Source organism: Hypanus sabinus, unplaced genomic scaffold, assembly GCF_030144855.1.
Source record: "Hypanus sabinus isolate sHypSab1 unplaced genomic scaffold, sHypSab1.hap1 scaffold_474, whole genome shotgun sequence".
Classification (NCBI taxonomy): Eukaryota; Metazoa; Chordata; class Chondrichthyes; order Myliobatiformes; family Dasyatidae; genus Hypanus; species Hypanus sabinus.
This window is the reverse complement of record NW_026781345.1, coordinates 1-22,821: the sequence shown is the minus strand read 5'-3', so window position 1 is coordinate 22,821 and position 22,821 is coordinate 1. Positions and strand designations below refer to the sequence as shown.

Genomic DNA, 22,821 nt, shown 5'->3' with positions numbered 1-22,821 from the left:
ACGGGTGGTCCGTCTGTGGAAGGAGCTGCCGGAGGAAGTGGTCGAGGCAGGTACATTAACGACACTCGGACAGGGACACGGATAGGAAAGTTTTAGAGGGATACGGGTGGTCCGTCTGTGGAAGGAGCTGCCGTAGGAAGTGGTCGAGGCAGGTACATTAACGACACTCGGACAGGGACACGGATGGGAAAGGTTTAGAGGGATACGGGGGGTCCGTCTGTGGAAGTAGCTGCCGGAGGAAGTGGTCGAGGCAGGTACATTAACGACACTCGGACAGGGACACGGATAGGAAAGGTTTAGAGGGGTACGGGTGGTCCGTCTGTGGAGGAGCTGCCGGAGGAAGTGTTCGAGGCAGGGACATTAACGACACTCGGACAGGGACACGGATAGGAAAGGTTTAGAGGGATACGGGTGGTCCGTCTGTGGAAGGAGCTGCCGGAGGAAGTGGTCGAGGCAGGTACATTAACGACACTCGGACAGGGACACGGATAGGAAAGTTTTAGAGGGATACGGGTGGTCCGTCTGTGGAAGGAGCTGCCGTAGGAAGTGGTCGAGGCAGGTACATTAACGACACTCGGACAGGGACACGGATAGGAAAGGTTTAGAGGGATACGTGTGGTCCGTCTGTGGAAGGAGCTGCCGGAGGAAGTGGTCGGGGCGGGTACATTAACGACACTCGGACAGGGACACGGATAGGAAAGGTTTAGAGGGATACGGGTGGTCCGTCTGTGGAAGGGGCTGCCGGAGGAAGTGGTCGAGGCGGGTACATTAACGACACTCGGACAGGGACACGGATAGGAAAGGTTTAGCGGGATACGGGTGGTCCGTCTGTGGAAGGAGCCGCCGGAGGAAGTGGTCGAGGCGGGTACATTAACGACACTCGGACAGGGACACGGATAGGAAAGGTTTGGAGGGATACGGGTGGTCCGTCTGTGGAAGGAGCTGCCGGAGGAAGTTGTCGAGGCGGGTACATTAACGACACTCGGATAGGGACACGGATAGGAAAGGTTTGGAGGGATACGGGTGGTCCGTCTGTGGAAGGAGCTGCCGGAGGAAGTGGTCGAGGCAGGAACATGAACGACACTCGGACAGGGACACGGATAGGAAAGGTTTGGAGGGATGCGGGTGGTCCGTCTGTGGAAGGAGCTGCCGGAGGAAGTGGTCGAGGCAGGTACATTAACGACACTCGGACAGGGACACGGATAGGAAAGGTTTAGAGGGATACGGGTGGTTGTCTGTGGAAGGAGCTGCCGGAGGAAGTGGTCGGGGCGGGTACATTAACGACACTCGGACAGGGACACGGATAGGAAAGGTTTAGAGGGATACGGGTGGTCCGTCTGTGGAAGGGGCTGCCGGAGGAAGTGGTCGAGGCGGGTACATTAACGACACTCGGACAGGGACACGGATAGGAAAGGTTTAGCGGGATACGGGTGGTCCGTCTGTGGAAGGAGCTGCCGGAGGAAGTGGTCGAGGCGGGTACATTAACGACACTCGGACAGGGACACGGATAGGAAAGGTTTGTAGGGATACGGGTGGTCCGTCTGTGGAAGGAGCTGCCGGAGGAAGTGGTCGAGGCGGGTACATTAACGACACTCGGATAGGGACACGGATAGGAAAGGTTTGGAGGGATACGGGTGGTCCGTCTGTGGAAGGAGCTGCCGGAGGAAGTGGTCGAGGCAGGTACATGAACGACACTCGGACAGGGACACGGATAGGAAAGGTTTGGAGGGATGCGGGTGGTCCGTCTGTGGAAGGAGCTGCCGGAGGAAGTGGTCGGGGCGGGTACATTAACGACCCTCGGACAGGGACACGGATAGGAAAGATTTAGAGGGATACGGGTGGTCCGTCTGTGGAAGGAGCTGCCGGAGGAAGTGGTCGAGGCAGGTACATTAACGACACTCGGACAGGGACACGGATAGGAAAGGTTTAGAGGGATACGGGTGGTTGTCTGTGGAAGGAGCTGCCGGAGGAAGTGGTCGGGGCGGGTACATTAACGACACTCGGACAGGGACACGGATAGGAAAGGTTTAGAGGGATACGGGTGGTCCGTCTGTGGAAGGGGCTGCCGGAGGAAGTGGTCGAGGCGGGTACATTAACGACACTCGGACAGGGACACGGATAGGAAAGGCTTAGCGGGATACGGGTGGTCCGTCTGTGGAAGGAGCTGCCGGAGGAAGTGGTCGAGGCGGGTGCATTAACGACACTCGGACAGGGACACGGATAGGAAAGGTTTGGAGGGATACGGGTGGTCCGTCTGTGGAAGGAGCTGCCGGAGGAAGTGGTCGAGGCAGGTACATTAACGACACTCGGACAGGGACACTGATAGGAAAGGTTTAGAGGGATACGGGTGGTCCGTCTGTGGAAGGAGCTGCCGGAGGAAGTGGTCGAGGCAGGTACATGAACGACACTCGGACAGGGACACGGATAGGAAAGGTTCAGAGGGATACGGGTGGTCCGTCTGTGGAAGGAGCTGCCGGAGGAAGTGGTCGAGGCAGGTACATTAACGACACTCGGACAGGGACACGGATAGGAAAGGTTTAGAGGGATACGTGTGGTCCGTCTGTGGAAGGAGACGGGGAGTAGCGTAGGGGCGGGAGGTGGCGACGGAGAAAGTGACGGGAATAGGGGAGGAGTGGGGCCACGGAGACGGGGAGGGGTGCAGGGTCAGCAACTGAGACGGGGAGGAAGGAGATAGGGTGGGGTGTAAGGTAAGTCACAGAGACAGGGAGGGTTTTGGGGGTGAGAGGCCAAGATAGCTACCGAAAACGGTAGTGGGAAGGCCGAGTTAATATTGACGCTCGGCAGTTTATGGGATGGAGGGCATCTAGTGGCCTGGATGGGGTATACAGCAGCGGGATAACTGCAGTGACAAGGGTACAGCATACCTCTTACTAGACAGGTTGAGTGTCCTGCCCAGGTCCGTAAGGGAAACTTGGCTCATGCACGATACGATCTCCATGCGGGGGTAGTACATCAGGAAAGCAAGGCACATCTCCTCCCGGGTACTCAGACCACCCTGGAGGAGTAGGCACAGTCCGTTACGCCGCAAATACCCTCACCCATCAGGGTAACAACTCATATTAACACTGTTACACACACTCACCCTCACACTGATACAGACTCTCCGTGACTCTCTGACGCACAGTCACCGTGACTCTCTGAGACACAGTACATCGTGACTCTCTGACACACCCTCACCGTGACTCTCTGATACACCCTCACCGTGACTCTCTGACACACACTCACCGTGACTCTCTGACGCACAGTCACCGTGACTCTCTGAGACACAGTACATCGTGACTCTCTGATACACCCTCACCGTGACTCTCTGACACACACTCACCGTGACTCTCTGACGCACAGTCACCGTGACTCTATGACACACACTCACCGTGACTCTCTGAGACACACTCTCCGTGACTCTCTGATACACCCTCACCGTGACTCTCTGACACACACTCACGGGGACTCTCTTACTCACACTCACCGTGACTCTCTGACTCACACTCACTGTGACTCTCTGAGACACACTCACCGTGACTCTCTGACACACACTCACGGGGACTCTCTTACTCACACTCACCGTGACGCTCTGACACACACTCACCGTGACTCTCTGACTCTCACTCACCGTGACTCTCTGAGACACAGTACACCGTGACGCTCTGACACACACTCACCGTGACTCTCTGACTCACACTCACCGTGACTCTCTGAGACACAGTACACCGTGACTCTCTGACACACACTCACAGTGACACTCTGACTCACACTCACCGTGACTCTCTGACACACACTCACCGTGACTCTCTGACACACACTCACCGTGACTCTCTGACACACCCTCACCGTGACTCTCTGACTCACACTCACCGTGACTCTCTGAGACACACTCTCCGTGACTCTCTGACTCACACTCACCGTGACTCTCTGAGACACACTCTCCGTAACTCTCTGATACACCCTCACCGTGACTCTCTGACACACCCTCACCGTGACTCTCTGACTCACACTCACCGTGACTCTCTGAGACACACTCTCCGTAACTCTCTGATACACCCTCACCGTGACTCTCTGACACACACTCACCGTGACTCTCTGACTCACACTCACAGTGACTCTGAGACACACTCACCGTGACTCTCTGACACACACTCACCGTGACTCTCTGAGACACACTCACCGTGACTCCCTGACACACACTCACCGTGACTCTCTGTCTCACACTCACCGTGACTCTGAGACACACTCACCGTGACTCCCTGACTCACACTCACCGTGACTCTCTGACACACACTCACCGTGACTCTCTGACACACTCACCGTGACTCTCTGACACACACTCACCGTGACTCTCTGACACACACTCTCCGTGACTCTCTGATACACCCTCACCGTGACTCTCTGACACACACTCACCGTGACTCTCTGACACACACTCACCGTGACTCTCTGACACACTCACCGTGACTCTCTGACACACACTCACCGTGACTCTCTGACACACACTCACCGTGACTCTCTGATGCACCCTCACCGTGACGCTCTGACTCACACTCACCGTGACTCTCTGACACACACTCACCGTGACTCTCTGACACACACTCACCGTGACTCTCTGACACACACTCTCCGTGACTCTCTGACCCACACTCTCCGTGACTCTCTGACACACACCTACCGTGACTCTCTGACACACTCACCGTGACTCTCTGACACACACTCACCGTGACTCTCTGACACACACTCACCGTGACTCTCTGATGCACCCTCACCGTGACGCTCTGACTCACACTCACCGTGACTCTCTGACACACACTCTCCGTGACTCTCTGACCCACACTCTCCGTGACTCTCTGACACACACCTACCGTGACTCTCTGACTCACACTCTCCGTGACTCTCTGACACACACTCACCGTGACTCTCTGACTCACACTCACCGTGACTCTCTGATGCACCCTCACCGTGACTCTCTGACTCACACTCACAGTGACTCTGAGACACACTCACCGTGACTCCCTGACACACACTCTCCGTGACTCTCTGACACACACTCACCGTGACTCTCTGACACACACTCACCGTGACTCTCTGACACACACTCTCCGTGACTCTCTGACCCACACTCTCCGTGACTCTCTGACACACACCTACCGTGACTCTCTGACTCACACTCTCCGTGACTCTCTGACACACACTCACCGTGACTCTCTGACTCACACTCACCGTGACTCTCTGATGCACCCTCACCGTGACTCTCTGACTCACACTCACAGTGACTCTGAGACACTCTCACCGTGTCTCTCTGAGACACACTCACCGTGACTCTGTGACTCACACTCACCGTGACTCTCTGACTCACACTCTCCGTGACTCTCTGACACACACTCACCTTGACTCTCTGACTCACACTCACCGTGACTCACTGACACACACTCACCGTGACGCTCTGACTCACACTCACCGTGACTCTCTGACACAAACTCTCCGTGACTCTCACATACACTCTCACCGTGTCTCTCTGACACACACTCACCGTGACTCTCTGATACACACTCACCGTGACTCTCTGACACAAACTCACCGTGACTCTCTGACACACACTCACCGTGACGCTCTGACTCACACTCACCGTGACTCTCTGACACACACCTACCGTGACTCTCTCACACACTCTCCGTGACTCTCTGACTCACACTCACCGTGACTCTCTGATACAAACTCACCGTGACTCTCTGACTCACACTCACCGTGACTCTCTGACACACACTCTCCGTGACTCTCTGACACACACTCACCGTGACTCTCTGACTCACACTCACCGTGACTCTCTGACACACTCTCCGTGACTCTCTGACACACACTCTCCGTGACTCTCTGACTCACACTCACCGTGACTCTCTGACACAAACTCACCGTGACTCTCTGACCCACACTCTCCGTGACTCTCTGACACAAACTCACCGTGACTCTCTGACTCACACTCACCGTGACTCTCTGACACACACTCTCCGTGACTCTCTGACACACACTCTCCGTGACTCTCTGACTCACACTCACCGTGACTCTCTGACACAAACTCACCGTGACTCTCTGACTCACACTCACCGTGACTCTCTGACACACACTCTCCGTGACTCTCTGACACACACTCTCCGTGACTCTCTGACACACACTCACCGTGACTCTCTGACACACACTCTCCGTGACTCTCTGACACAAACTCTCCGTGACTCTCTGACGCACACTCACCGTGACTCTCTGAGACACACTTACCGTGACTCTCTGACACACACTCAACGTGACTCTCTCACACACTCACCGTGACTCTCTGACACACACTCTCCGTGACTCTCTGACACACACTCTCCGTGACTCTCTCACACACTCACCGTGACTCTCTGACACACACTCTCCGTGACTCTCTGACACACACTCTCCGTGACTCTCTCACACACTCTCCGTGACTCTCTCACACACAAACCGTGACTCTCTGACACACACTCTCCGTGACTCTCTGACACACACTCTCCGTGACTCTCTCACACACTCACCGTGACTCTCTGACGCACACTCACCGTGACTCTCTGACTCACACTCACCGTGACTCTCTGACTCACACTCACCGTGACTCTCTGACGCACACTCACCGTGACTCTCTGACACACTCACCGTGACTCTCTGACACACACTCTCCATGACTCTCTGACACACACACTCCGTGACTCTCTGACACAAACTCTCCGTGACACTCTGACGCACACCTACCGTGACTCTCTGACTCACACTCTCCGTGACTCTCTGACACACACTCACCGTGACTGTCTGACACACACTCACCGTGACTCTCTGATGCACCCTCACCGTGACTCTCTGACTCACACTCACCGTGACTCTCTGACACACACTCTCCGTGACTCTCTGATACACACTCACCGTGACTCTCTGAGACACACTTACCGTGACTCTCTGACACACACTCACCGTGACTCTCTGACACACACTCTCCGTGACTCTCTGACACACACTCTCCGTGACTCTCTCACACACTCACCGTGACTCTCTGACACACCCTCACCGTGACTCTCTGACACACTCACCGTGACTCTCTGACACACACTCACCGTGACTCTCTGACTCACACTTACCGTGACTCTCTGACACACACTCACCGTGACTCTCTCACACACTCACCGTGACTCTCTGACACACCCTCACCGTGACTCTCTGACACACTCACCGTGACTCACTGACACACACTCACCGTGACTCTCTGACACACCCTCACCGTGACTCTCTGACACACACTCACCTTGACTCTCTCACACACTCTCCGTGACTCTCTGACACACACTCACCTTGACTCTCTCACACACTCTCCGTGACTCTCTGACACACACTCACCTTGACTCTCTCACACACTCACCGTGACTCTCTGACACACACTCTCCGTGACTCTCTGACACACACTCTCCGTGACTCTCTGACACAAACTCTCCGTGACTCTCTGACGCACACCTACCGTGACTCTCTGACTCACACTCTCCGTGACTCTCTGACACACACTCACCGTGACTCTCTGATGCACCCTCACCGTGACTCTCTGACTCACACTCACCGTGACTCTCTGACACACACTCTCCGTGACTCTCTGATACACACTCACCGTGACTCTCTGAGACACACTTACCGTGACTCTCTGACACACACTCACCGTGACTCTCTGACACACGCTCTCCGTGACTCTCTGACACACACTCTCCGTGACTCTCTCACACACTCACCGTGACTCTCTGACACACCCTCACCGTGACTCTCTGACACACTCACCGTGACTCTCTGACACACACTCACAGTGACACTCTGACTCACACTCACCGTGACTCTCTGACACACACTCACCGTGACTCTCTGACACACACTCACCGTGACTCTCTGACACACTCACCGTGACTCTCTGACACACACTCACCGTGACTCTCTGACACACACTCACCGTGACTCTCTGACACACACTCACCGTGACTCTCTGACACACTCACCGTGACTCTCTGACACACACTCACCGTGACTCTCTGACACAAACTCACCGTGACTCTCTGACACACTCTCCGTGACTCTCTGACACACACTCTCCGTGACTCTCTGACACACACTCTCCGTGACTCTCTGACACAAACTCTCCGTGACTCTCTGACACACACTCACCGTGACTCTCTGACACACTCACCGTGACTCTCTGACACACTCACCGTGACTCTCTGACACACACTCACCGTGACTCTCTGACTCACACTCACCGTGACTCTCTGACACACACTCACCGTGACTCTCTGACACAAACTCACCGTGACTCTCTGACACACTCTCCGTGACTCTCTGACACACACTCTCCGTGACTCTCTGACACACACTCTCCGTGACTCTCTGACACACACTCTCCGTGACTCTCTGACACAAACTCTCCGTGACTCTCTGACACACACTCACCGTGACTCTCTGACACACTCACCGTGACTCTCTGACACACACTCGCCGTTACTCTGTGACTCACACTCACCGTGACTCTCTGACACACTCACCGTGACTCTCTGACACACACTCACCGTGACTCTCTCACACACTCACCGTGACTCTCTGACACACACTCACCGTGACTCTCTCACACACTCACCGTGACTCTCTGACACACACTCACCGTGACTCTCTGACACACACTCACCGTGACTCTCTGACACACACTCACCGTGACTCTCTGACACAAACTCACCGTGACTCTCTGACACACACTCACCGTGACTCTCTGACACAAACTCACCGTGACTCTCTGACACACACTCACCGTGTCTCTCTGACACACACTCACCGTGACTCTCTGACACACACTCTCCGTGACTCTCTGACACAAACTCACCGTGACTCTCTGACACACACTCACCGTGACTCTCTGACTCACACTCACCGTGACTCTCTGACACACACTCGCCGTTACTCTGTGACTCACACTCACCGTGACTCTCTGACACACACTCACCGTGACTCACTGACACACACTCACCGTGACTCACTGACACACACTCACCGTGACTCTCTGACACACTCTCACCGTGACTCTCTGACACACACTCACCGTGACTCACTGACACACACTCACCGTGACTCACTGACACACCCTCACCGTGACTCTCTGACACACACTCACCGTGACTCTCTGACACACACTCACCGTGTCTCTCTGACACACACTCACCGTGACTCTCTGACTCACACTCACCGTGACTCTCTGACACACACTCGCCGTTACTCTGTGACTCACACTCACCGTGACTCTCTGACACACTCACCGTGACTCACTGACACACACTCACCGTGACTCTCTGACACACACTCACCGTGACTCTCTCACACACTCACCGTGACTCTCTGACACACTCACCGTGACTCTCTGACACACACTCACCGTGACTCTCTGACACACACACTCCGTGACTCTCTGACACAAACTCTCCGTGACTCTCTGACGCACACCTACCGTGACTCTTTGACTCACACTCACCGTGACTCTCTGACACACACTCACCGTGACTCTCTGACACAAACTCACCGTGACTCTCTGACACACACTCACCGTGACTCTCTGACACACACTCACCGTGACTCTCTGACACAAACTCACCGTGACTCTCTGACACACACTCTCCGTGACTCTCTGACACAAACTCACCGTGACTCTCTGACACACACTCACCGTGACTCTCTGACTCACACTCACCGTGACTCTCTGACACACACTCGCCGTTACTCTGTGACTCACACTCACCGTGACTCTCTGACACACACTCACCGTGACTCACTGACACACACTCACCGTGACTCACTGACACACACTCACCGTGACTCTCTGACACACTCTCACCGTGACTCTCTGACACACACTCACCGTGACTCACTGACACACACTCACCGTGACTCACTGACACACCCTCACCGTGACTCTCTGACACACACTCACCGTGACTCTCTGACACACACTCACCGTGTCTCTCTGACACACACTCACCGTGACTCTCTGACTCACACTCACCGTGACTCTCTGACACACACTCGCCGTTACTCTGTGACTCACACTCACCGTGACTCTCTGACACACTCACCGTGACTCACTGACACACACTCACCGTGACTCTCTGACACACACTCACCGTGACTCTCTCACACACTCACCGTGACTCTCTGACACACTCACCGTGACTCTCTGACACACACTCACCGTGACTCTCTGACACACACACTCCGTGACTCTCTGACACAAACTCTCCGTGACTCTCTGACGCACACCTACCGTGACTCTTTGACTCACACTCACCGTGACTCTCTGACACACACTCACCGTGACTCTCTGACACAAACTCACCGTGACTCTCTGACACACACTCACCGTGACTCTCTGACACACACTCACCGTGACTCTCTGACACAAACTCACCGTGACTCTCTGACACACACTCACCGTGACTCTCTGACTCACACTCACCGTGACTCTCTGACACACACTCTCCGTGACTCTCTGACTCACACTCACCGTGACTCTCTGACACAAACTCACCGTGACTCTCTGACACACACTCACCGTGACTCTCTGACACACACTCACCGTGACTCTCTGACACACACTCACCGTGACTCTCTGATACACCCTCACCGTGACTCTCTGACACACACTCACCGTGACTCTCTGACACACACTCACCGTGACGCTCTGACTCACACTCACCGTGACTCTCTGACACACACTCACCGTGACTCTCTGACACAAACTCACCGTGACTCTCTGACACACACTCACCGTGACGCTCTGACACACACTCACCGTGACGCTCTGACTCACACTCACCGTGACTCTCTGACACACACTCACCGTGACTCTCTGACACAAACTCACCGTGACTCTCTGACACACACTCACCGTGACGCTCTGACTCACACTCACCGTGACTCTCTGACACACACTCACCGTGACTCTCTGATACACCCTCACCGTGACTCTCTGACACACACTCACCGTGACTCTCTGATACACACTCACCGTGACTCTCTGACACACACTCACCGTGACTCTCTGACACACACTCACCGTGACTCTCTGACACACTCACCGTGACTCTCTGACACACACTCTCCGTGACTCTCTGACACACACTCACCGTGACTCTCTGACACACTCACCGTGACTCTCTGACACACACTCACCGTGACTCTCTGACACACACTCACCGTGACTCTCTGACACACACTCACCGTGACTCTCTGACACACTCACCGTGACTCTCTGACACACACTCTCCGTGACTCTCTGACACACACTCACCGTGACTCTCTGACACACTCACCGTGACTCTCTGACACACACTCACCGTGACTCTCTGACACACACTCACCGTGACTCTCTGACACACTCACCGTGACTATCTGACACACACTCTCCGTGACTCTCTGACTCACACTCACCGTGACTCACTGACACACACTCACCGTGACTCTCTGACACACACTCACCGTGACTCTCTGACACACTCACCGTGACTCTCTGACACACACTCACCGTGACTCTCTGACTCACTCTCACCGTGACTCTCTGACACACACTCTCCGTGACTCTCTGACACACACTCACCGTGACTCTCTGACACACACTCACCGTGACTCTCTGACACACACTCACCGTGACTCTCTGACACACACTCACCGTGACTCTCTGACACACACTCTCCGTGACTCTCTGACACACACTCTCCGTGACTCTCTCACACACTCACCGTGACTCTCTGACACACACTCACCGTGACTCTCTGACACACACTCACCGTGACTCTCTGACACACCCTCACCGTGACTCTCTGACACACACTCTCCGTGACTCTCTCACACACTCACCGTGACTCTCTGACACACACTCTCCGTGACTCTCTGACTCACTCTCACCGTGACTCTCTGACCCACACTCTCCGTGACTCTCTGACCCACACTCTCCGTGACTCTCTGACTCACACTCTCCGTGACTCTCTGACACACACTCTCCGTGACTCTCTGACACACACTCACCGTGACTCTCTGACGCACACCTACCGTGACTCTCTGACTCACACTCTCCGTGACTCTCTGACACACACTCTCCGTGACTCTCTGATACACACTCACCGTGACTCTCTGAGACACACTCACCGTGACTCTCTGACACACACTCACCGTGACTCTCTGACACACACTCACCGTGACTCTCTGACGCACACCTACCGTGACTCTCTGACTCACACTCTCCGTGACTCTCTGACACACTCTCCGTGACTCTCTGACACACACTCTCCGTGACTCTCTGACACACACTCTCCGTGACTCTCTGATACACACTCACCGTGACTCTCTGAGACACACTCACCGTGACTCTCTGACACACACTCACCGTGACTCTCTCACACACTCACCGTGACTCTCTGACACACACTCTCCGTGACTCTCTGACTCACACTCTCCGTGACTCTCTGAGACACACTTACCGTGACTCTCTGACACACTCTCCGTGACTCTCTGACACACACTCACCGTGACTCTCTGACACACACTCTCCGTGACTCTCTCACACACTCACCGTGACTCTCTGACACACCCTCACCGTGACTCTCTGACACACTCACCGTGACTCTCTGACACACACTCACCGTGACTCTCTGACACACACTCACCGTGACTCTCTGACTCACACTCACCGTGACTCCCTGACACACACTCACCGTGACTCTCTGACACACACTCACCGTGACTCTCTGACACACACTCACCGTGACTCTCTGACACACACTCACCGTGACTCTCTGATGCACCCTCACCGTGACTCTCTGACTCACACTCACCGTGACTCTCTGACACACACTCACCGTGACTCTCTGAGACACACTTACCGTGACTCTCTGACACACACTCACCGTGACTCTCTGACACACCCTCACCGTGACTCTCTGACACACTCACCGTGACTCTCTGACACACACTCACCGTGACTCTCTGACTCACACTCACCGTGACTCTCTGACACACACTCACCGTGACTCTCTCACACACTCACCGTGACTCTCTCACACACTCACCGTGACACTCTGACACACCCTCACCGTGACTCTCTGACACACTCACCGTGACTCTCTGACACACACTCACCGTAACTCTCTGACACACACTCACCGTGACTCTCTCACACACTCACCGTGACTCTCTGACACACACTCTCCGTGACTCTCTGACACACACTCTCCGTGACTCTCTGACACAAACTCTCCGTGACTCTCTGACGCACACTCTCCGTGACTCTCTGACACACACTCACCGTGACTCTCTGACACACACTCACCGTGACTCTCTGATGCACCCTCACCGTGACTCTCTGACTCACACTCACCGTGACTCTCTGACACACACTCTCCGTGACTCTCTGATACACACTCACCGTGACTCTCTGAGACACACTCACCGTGACTCTCTGACACACACTCACCGTGACTCTCTGACACACACTCTCCGTGACTCTCTGACACACACTCTCCGTGACTCTCTCACACACTCACCGTGACTCTCTGACACACCCTCACCGTGACTCTCTGACACACTCACCGTGACTCTCTGACACACACTCTCCGTGACTCTCTGACACACACTCTCCGTGACTCTCTGACACAAACTCTCCGTGACTCTCTGACGCACACCTACCGTGACTCTCTGACTCACACTCTCCGTGACTCTCTGACACACACTCACCGTGACTCTCTGACACACACTCACCGTGACTCTCTGATGCACCCTCACCGTGACTCTCTGACTCACACTCACCGTGACTCTCTGACACACACTCTCCGTGACTCTCTGATACACACTCACCGTGACTCTCTGAGACACACTTACCGTGACTCTCTGACACACACTCACCGTGACTCTCTGACACACACTCTCCGTGACTCTCTGACACACACTCTCCGTGACTCTCTGACACACCCTCACCGTGACTCTCTGACACACCCTCACCGTGACTCTCTGACACACTCACCGTGACTCTCTGACACACACTCACCGTGACGCTCTGACTCACACTCACCGTGACTCTCTGATACACACTCTCCGTGACTCTCTGACACACACTCTCCGTGACTCTCTGACACACACTCTCCGTGACTCTCTGACACAAACTCTCCGTGACTCTCTGACACACACCTACCGTGACTCTCTGACACACACTCTCCGTGACTCTCTGACACAAACTCACCGTGACTCTCTGACACACACTCTCCGTGACTCTCTGACACACACTCACCGTGACTCTCTGACACACACTCACCGTGACTCTCTGACACACACTCTCCGTGACTCTCTGACACACTCACCGTGACTCTCTGACACAAACTCACCGTGACTCTCTCACACACTCACCGTGACTCTCTGACACACACTCTCCGTGACTCTCTGACACACTCACCGTGACTCTCTGACACAAACTCACCGTGACTCTCTGACACAAACTCACCGTGACTCTCTCACACACTCACCGTGACTCTCTGACACACACTCTCCGTGACTCTCTGACACACTCACCGTGACTCTCTGACACAAACTCACCGTGACTCTCTGACACACACTCACCGTGACTCTCTGACACACACTCTCCGTGACTCTCTGACACACTCACCGTGACTCTCTGACACACACTCACCGTGACTCTCTGACACACTCACCGTGACTCTCTGACACACACTCACCGTGTCTCTCTGATACACCCTCACCGTGACTCTCTGACACACACTCTCCGTGACTCTCTGACTCACTCTCACCGTGACTCTCTGACACAAACTCACCGTGACTCTCTGACACACACTCACCGTGACTCTCTGACACACACTCACCGTGACTCTCTGACACACACTCACCGTGACTCTCTGACACACACTCACCGTGACTCTCTGACACACACTCACCGTGACTCTCTGACACACACTCTACGTGACTCTCTGATGCACCCTCACCGTGACTCTCTGACACACACTCACCGTGACTCTCTGACACACACTCTCCGTGACTCTCTGATACACACTCACCGTGACTCTCTGAGACACACTCTCCGTGACTCTCTGACACACACTCAACGTGACTCTCTCACACACTCACCGTGACTCTCTGACACACACGCTCCGTGACTCTCTGACACACACTCTCCGTGACTCTCTCACACACTCACCGTGACTCTCTGACACACCCTCACCGTGACTCTCTGACACACTCACCGTGACTCTCTGACGCACACTCACCGTGACTCTCTGACTCACACTCACCGTGACTCTCTGACTCACACTCACCGTGACTCTCTGACACACTCACCGTGACTCTCTGACACACACTCCATGACTCTCTGACACACACACTCCGTGACTCTCTGACACAAACTCTCCGTGACTCTCTGACGCACACCTACCGTGACTCTCTGACTCACACTCTCCGTGACTCTCTGACACACACTCACCGTGACTGTCTGACACACACTCACCGTGACTCTCTGATGCACCCTCACCGTGACTCTCTGACTCACACTCACCGTGACTCTCTGACACACACTCTCCGTGACTCTCTGATACACACTCACCGTGACTCTCTGAGACACACTTACCGTGACTCTCTGACACACACTCACCGTGACTCTCTGACACACACTCTCCGTGACTCTCTGACACACACTCTCCGTGACTCTCTCACACACTCACCGTGTCTCTCTGACACACCCTCACCGTGACTCTCTGACACACTCACCGTGACTCTCTGACACACACTCACCGTGACTCTCTGACTCACACTTACCGTGACTCTCTGACACACACTCACCGTGACTCTCTCACACACTCACCGTGACTCTCTGACACACACTCACCGTGACTCTCTGACACACTCACCGTGACTCACTGACACACACTCACCGTGACTCTCTGACACACACTCACCTTGACTCTCTCACACACTCACCGTGACTCTCTGACACACACTCTCCGTGACTCTCTGACACACACTCTCCGTGACTCTCTGACACACACTCACCGTGACTCTCACATACACTCTCACCGTGTCTCTCTGATACACCCTCACCGTGACTCTCTGACACAAACTCACCGTGACTCTCTGACACACACTCACCGTGACTCTCTGACACACACTCACCGTGACTCTCTGACACACACTCACCGTGACTCTCTGACTCACTCTCACCGTGACTCTCTGACCCACACTCTCCGTGACTCTCTGACTCACACTCTCCGTGACTCTCTGACACACACTCTCCGTGACTCTCTGACACACACCTACCGTGACTCTCTGACTCACACTCTCCGTGACTCTCTGACACACACTCTCCGTGACTCTCTGATACACACTCACCGTGACTCTCTGAGACACACTCACCGTGACTCTCTGACACACACTCACCGTGACTCTCTCACACACTCACCGTGACTCTCTGACACACACTCTCCGTGACTCTCTGACACACACTCTCCGTGACTCTCTCACACACTCACCGTGACTCTCTGACACACCCTCACCGTGACTCTCTGACACACTCACCGTGACTCTCTGACACACACTCACCGTGACTCTCTGACACACACTCACCGTGACTCTCTGACTCACACTCACCGTGACTCCCTGACACACACTCACCGTGACTCTCTGACACACACTCACCGTGACTCTCTGACACACTCACCGTGACTCTCTGACACACACTCTCCATGACTCTCTGACACACACTCTCCGTGACTCTCTGACACAAACTCTCCGTGACTCTCTGACGCACACCTACCGTGACTCTCTGACTCACACTCCGTGACTCTCTGACACACACTCACCGTGACTCTCTGACACACACTCACCGTGACTCTCTGATGCACCCTCACCGTGACTCTCTGACTCACACTCACCGTGACTCTCTGACACACACTCACCGTGACTCTCTGATGCACCCTCACCGTGACTCTCTGACTCACACTCACCGTGACTCTCTGACACACACTCACCGTGACTCTCTGAGACACACTTACCGTGACTCTCTCACTCACACTCACCGTGACTCTCTGACACACTCACCGTGACTCTCTGACACACACTCACAGTGACACTCTGACTCACACTCACCGTGACTCTCTGACACACACTCACCGTGACTCTCTGACACACACTCTCCGTGACTCTCTGACACACACTCTCCGTGACTCTCTGACACACACTCACCGTGACTGTCTGACACACACTCACCGTGACTCTCTGATGCACCCTCACCGTGACTCTCTGACACACACTCACCGTGACTCTCTGACACACACTCACCGTGACTCTCTGACACACACTCTCCGTGACTCTCTGATACACACTCACCGTGACTCTCTGAGACACACTTACCGTGACTCTCTGACACACACTCACCGTGACTCTCTGACACACACTCTCCGTGACTCTCTGACACACACTCTCCGTGACTCTCTCACACACTCACCGTGTCTCTCTGACACACCCTCACCGTGACTCTCTGACACACTCACCGTGACTCTCTGACACACACTCACCGTGACTCTCTGACTCACACTTACCGTGACTCTCTGACACACACTCACCGTGACTCTCTGAGACACACTTACCGTGACTCTCTGACACACACTCACCGTGACTCTCTGACACACACTCTCCGTGACTCTCTGACACACACTCTCCGTGACTCTCTCACACACTCACCGTGTCTCTCTGACACACCCTCACCGTGACTCTCTGACACACTCACCGTGACTCTCTGACACACACTCACCGTGACTCTCTGACTCACACTTACCGTGACTCTCTGACACACACTCACCGTGACTCTCTCACACACTCACCGTGACTCTCTGACACACACTCACCGTGACTCTCTGACACACTCACCGTGACTCTCTGACACACACTCTCCGTGACTCTCTGACACACACTCACCGTGACTCTCTGACACACACTCACCTTGACTCTCTCACACACTCACCGTGACTCTCTGACACACACTCTCCGTGACTCTCTGACACACACTCTCCGTGACTCTCTGACACACACTCACCGTGACTCACTGACACACACTCACCGTGACTCTCTGACACACACTCACCTTGACTCTCTCACACACTCACCGTGACTCTCTGACACACACTCACCGTGACTCTCTGACACACACTCACCGTGACTCTCTGACACACACTCACCGTGACTCTCTGACACACACTCTCCGTGACTCTCTCACACACTCACCGTGACTCTCTGAGACACACTCACCGTGACTCTCTGACACACACTCACCGTGACTCTCTGACACACACTCACCGTGACTCTCTGACTCACACTCTCCGTGACTCTCTGACACACACTCACCGTGACTCTCTGACACACACTCACCGTGACTCTCTGACTCACACTCACCGTGACTCTCTGACACACACTCTCCGTGACTCTCTGACACACACTCTCCGTGACTCTCTGACTCACACTCACTGTGACTCTCTGACACACACTCACCGTGACTCTCTGACACACACTCACCGTGACTCTCTGAGACACACTTACCGTGACTCTCTGACACACACTCACCGTGACTCTCTGACTCACACTCACCGTGACTCTCTGACTCACACTTACCGTGACTCTCTGAGACACACTTACCGTGACTCTCTGACACACTCACCGTGACTCTCTGACTCACACTCACCGTGACTCTCTGACTCACTCTCACCGTGACTCTCTGACACACACTCTCCGTGACTCTCTGACACACACTCACCGTGACTCTCTGACACACACTCACCGTGACTCTCTGACACACTCACCGTGACTCTCTGACACACTCACCGTGACTCTCTGATACACACTCACCGTGACTCTCTGAGACACACTTACCGTGACTCTCTGACACACTCACCGTGACTCTCTGACTCACACTCACCGTGACTCTCTGACTCACTCTCACCGTGACTCTCTGACACACACTCTCCGTGACTCTCTGACACACACTCACCGTGACTCTCTGACACACACTCACCGTGACTCTCTGACACACTCACCGTGACTCTCTGACACACACTCACAGTGACACTCTGACTCACACTCACCGTGACTCTCTGACACACACTCACAGTGACACTCTGACTCACACTCACCGTGACTCTCTGACACACACTCACCGTGACTCTCTGACACACACTCTCCGTGACTCTCTGACACACACTCACCGTGACTCTCTCACACACTCACCGTGACTCTCTGACACACACCTACCGTGACTCTCTGACACACTCTCCGTGACTCTCTGACACACACTCTCCGTGACTCTCTGACACACACTCTCCGTGACTCTCTCACACACTCACCGTGACTCTCTGACACACCCTCACCGTGACTCTCTGACACACTCACCGTGACTCTCTGACACACACTCACCGTGACTCTCTGACTCACACTCACCGTGACTCTCTGACACACACTCACCGTGACTCTCTGACTCACAGTCACCGTGACTCTCTGACACACACTCTCCGTGACTCTCTGACACACACTCTCCGTGACTCTCTGACACACACTCTCCTTGACTCTCTGACTCACAGTCACCGTGACTCTCTGAGACACACTTACCGTGACTTTGTGACACACACTCACCGTGACTCTCTCACACACTCACCGTGACTCTCTGACACACTCACCATGACACTCCGACACACACTCACCGTGACTCACTGACACACACTCACCGTGACTCTCTGACACACACTCACCGTGACTCTCTGACTCACAGTCACCGTGACTCTCTGACACACACTCACCGTGACTCTCTGACACACACTCTCCGTGACTCTCTGACACACACTCTCCTTGACTCTCTGACACACACTCACCGTGACTCTCTGACTCACAGTCACCGTGACTCTCTGACACACACTCACCGTGACTCTCTGACACACACTCACCGTGACTCTCTGACACACACTCTCCGTGACTCTCTGACACTCTCCGTGACTCTCTGACACACACTCTCTCTGTCATTCTGATATACCCCCTCAATGCTGCAGGACTTACTTTGGTTATAGTTGTGCGGTCCGTCGATTTGTAGACGCATTCCGTAATCAGTACGTCATTCTGTCGTCAGTGAAATAAACTTATTAAGGGTCATCGTCATCATTATCATCTCCATTATGACGTGTGTAGTTACCGACTCAGTCATGACCGTGATTGGTCTTGCGGGATTCCGTGACTTGCGTGTCCTGGCCGGACTGCCGGCGCCCTCGGCCTTGCAAACTCTCTGCCGAGGTTGCTTGCATGTTATGACCAGGACCGTCGAAGGTCATCCGGCCGCCCACCCCATTCTCCCATTTGCTTTTAGTTCATCCGGTGGGGTTGGGGGAGGTGGTGGTGGGGGGGGGGGTGCGGGCGTGTGCTTTGCCCCATCATCCTGCCCGCGGTCCAGCTGCAATCTCGCGGGGTCGCTTCAAGTCTGTGTCGGTGGCGGGTGCCGGTGCTGCCGGTGGGGCGGGGGAGGGGGAAATTGTGCTTGCTTCCGCTTACGAGCGGGAGGGGGGAAGCTGCGGGGTGGGGGGGGGGTTAGTCTTTGACTTTTAACTGTCATTCATCCCTTGGGGGCACGCCCCTGTCTCGGTGGATGCTGATTGGGCAGATTACTCTGACGTGGAACGCAGCTCCCAAACCTTTGAAACTTCGAGGGACCTCGGCGTCTTGCGCGCCCCTCGCGTCATCGCGTCCCACGACGCACGTCAATGATTCTCCACGCACCTGTACCCTCGTTGTCCCTTAAGTGCCCCTAATCCACCTGTCTCTACCAACACCCCCGGCAGCGCGCTCCACGCACCCACCACTCCCTCTGTAAAATGAACGACATCTTCCCCCCCCCCCGCCCCTTTCCTCTCATCGCCAAAACAAAGCGAAGACGCTCCCCTCTCGCACCCGACCCATTTGCGCCCTTGGGGAAAATTTCCTCGGCTGCCCACTTAATCTCTGTCCCGTGTCCGTCTTCCAGCACCTCCTCCCAGTCAGCCCTCAGCCTCCTTCGCCTGGTCAAAGTGAAAAGCTCGCCCGATCGACTGGGGGCCAGTCTGGCTCTGGGCGCCGGCGTCGGGTGATAAATTGCCCCGCTCTGCGCCGGCGGCCGAGACAGTCTGGGGTGGCGCACTCCCGCCGATCGGGAAGCGCGACGCCACGCCGCTGGTGGCAACAGAGCGGGGCCTCACCTTATTGACCCTAAACCTGGACTGTGGGAGGACACTGGAGCACCGGGTGAGGGGTCGGGGGGGAGGGCGGCTGGCCCGCGCCGTCACGGGGTGAAAGTACAAACCCCTGACCGGCGGCGGGCGGGGTCGGGGGGCGCCGTGCCAACCGCACCGCAGCCCCGGGGGCCCCGGCCGCGCGTCCCGGGACCTGGCGGTCGGCCGATGTGTAAGGTGGGCGGTTGCTTACCCTGGAGACGGACACGGGCTCCTGCAGGGCCCGCCATTCCTGCAGGTCGAAGTCGTAGTTCATGTCCTCCAGAAGGACTCGGAGCATCTTGCCGTCTCTGAGAGGGAGGGGAGGGGAGAGACGGACGGCGCGTTAACCCCGACGCGAAGAGAGAACGACAGAAGTTCCAGGGGCGCAGTGCCAGCCGGATCTCCTGGGATGTTTACGCACAGCCGTGGATTTAACAAGATGCTTTCGCTCACGGAACAGCCGCTCGCTGGATTATTTTATCATTATTATTATTATTATTATTTTTGTTTTTGTTTTTGGAAACTCCAGAGTCTGTTGTGCGTAAAGATCCCAGCAGGTCTGCAGCTTCTGAGAGACTCGAACAGCCCCCGGGCGGCACCGAATTAATCAGCTGTTCCGTTCGGATTTCTTCCCCCCTTTAGGATTTGCCGGGTGCGCTCCGGCTAGCGCTGCACCCCCGGAGAGAACCCTTCAGTGTCCGGGTGCCCGAGGGGAGGCGCCCCGAGGGTCCCTGCGCCCGATGGGTTAACGCCCTTGTGTCCGCGTCCCGAGGGCGAGGCTCCCTCTGCCTCCGGGCCCCAAGTCTCCACTGTCACCGTTTCCCTCTCCTTCCGCCTTTCCCTTTTCCCACCATTCCTTCCCCCCTTTCTTTTGCTCTCCCCGCACCTCACGATTCTGCCACCTATCTTTCTCCCTCCCCCCTCTCCCGCTGTCTCCCGTCCCGCTCTCCCTCCGCCCCCTCTCATTTCCCGCTCTGCCCCTCCCCTCCCTTTCCCTGCTCGCCTTCTGTGTCTCACTCTCCCCCCCGCCCCCTTTCTCTCTCTCTCCCCTCCACCCCCGTGACCAATGTGCACGGGAGACGCGTGATGGAGGGGAGTAGGGAGCCTGAGAGACAGAGGGAAAAATGAACCCCCATGGGAGAGACTCCCTCTGTCAACACATCCCTCGTCCGATCCCTCCACCTTCCCTGCCCTGCCCCCTCTTCTACCACCTTTTCCGGACACTCCACCACCACCTCTCTCCCGCTTCGCCATCCCTCTACACCTCTCTCACTCCCTCCCCATCTTTCACTCACTCTCACTGCCCCCCTTTCGCTCTCTCTCCCCACCCGTCTCTCCCCCTCCTCAGTTATCACCCCTTATTTCCATTCCTTCACCCCACTTTCGTTCTCTCTTCCTCTCCTCCTTTTCTCCCGCTTTACCCCTCACGCCCCAAGGCGCCCAATACCCCGCCAACTCCTCCGCCCTCTTCCCT

At 55.4% G+C, this 22,821-nt stretch overlaps 1 protein-coding gene across 1 annotated transcript in view; it reads right to left on the bottom strand.

The window, feature by feature from the left end:
• Positions 1 to 21,653, bottom strand: part of LOC132389109 (DBH-like monooxygenase protein 2 homolog) — a 43,102-nt gene extending 21,449 nt beyond the window's left edge. The window contains exons 1-3 of the mRNA XM_059961542.1: positions 21,559 to 21,653; positions 20,167 to 20,226; positions 2,886 to 3,016 (exon numbers count right to left, since the gene is read on the bottom strand). Coding sequence (XP_059817525.1) covers positions 2,886 to 3,016; positions 20,167 to 20,226; positions 21,559 to 21,645 — 278 coding nt within the window. The 5' untranslated portion in view covers positions 21,646 to 21,653. The remainder of the gene's footprint in view (positions 1 to 2,885; positions 3,017 to 20,166; positions 20,227 to 21,558) is intronic.
• Positions 21,654 to 22,821: the final 1,168 nt, after the last annotated feature.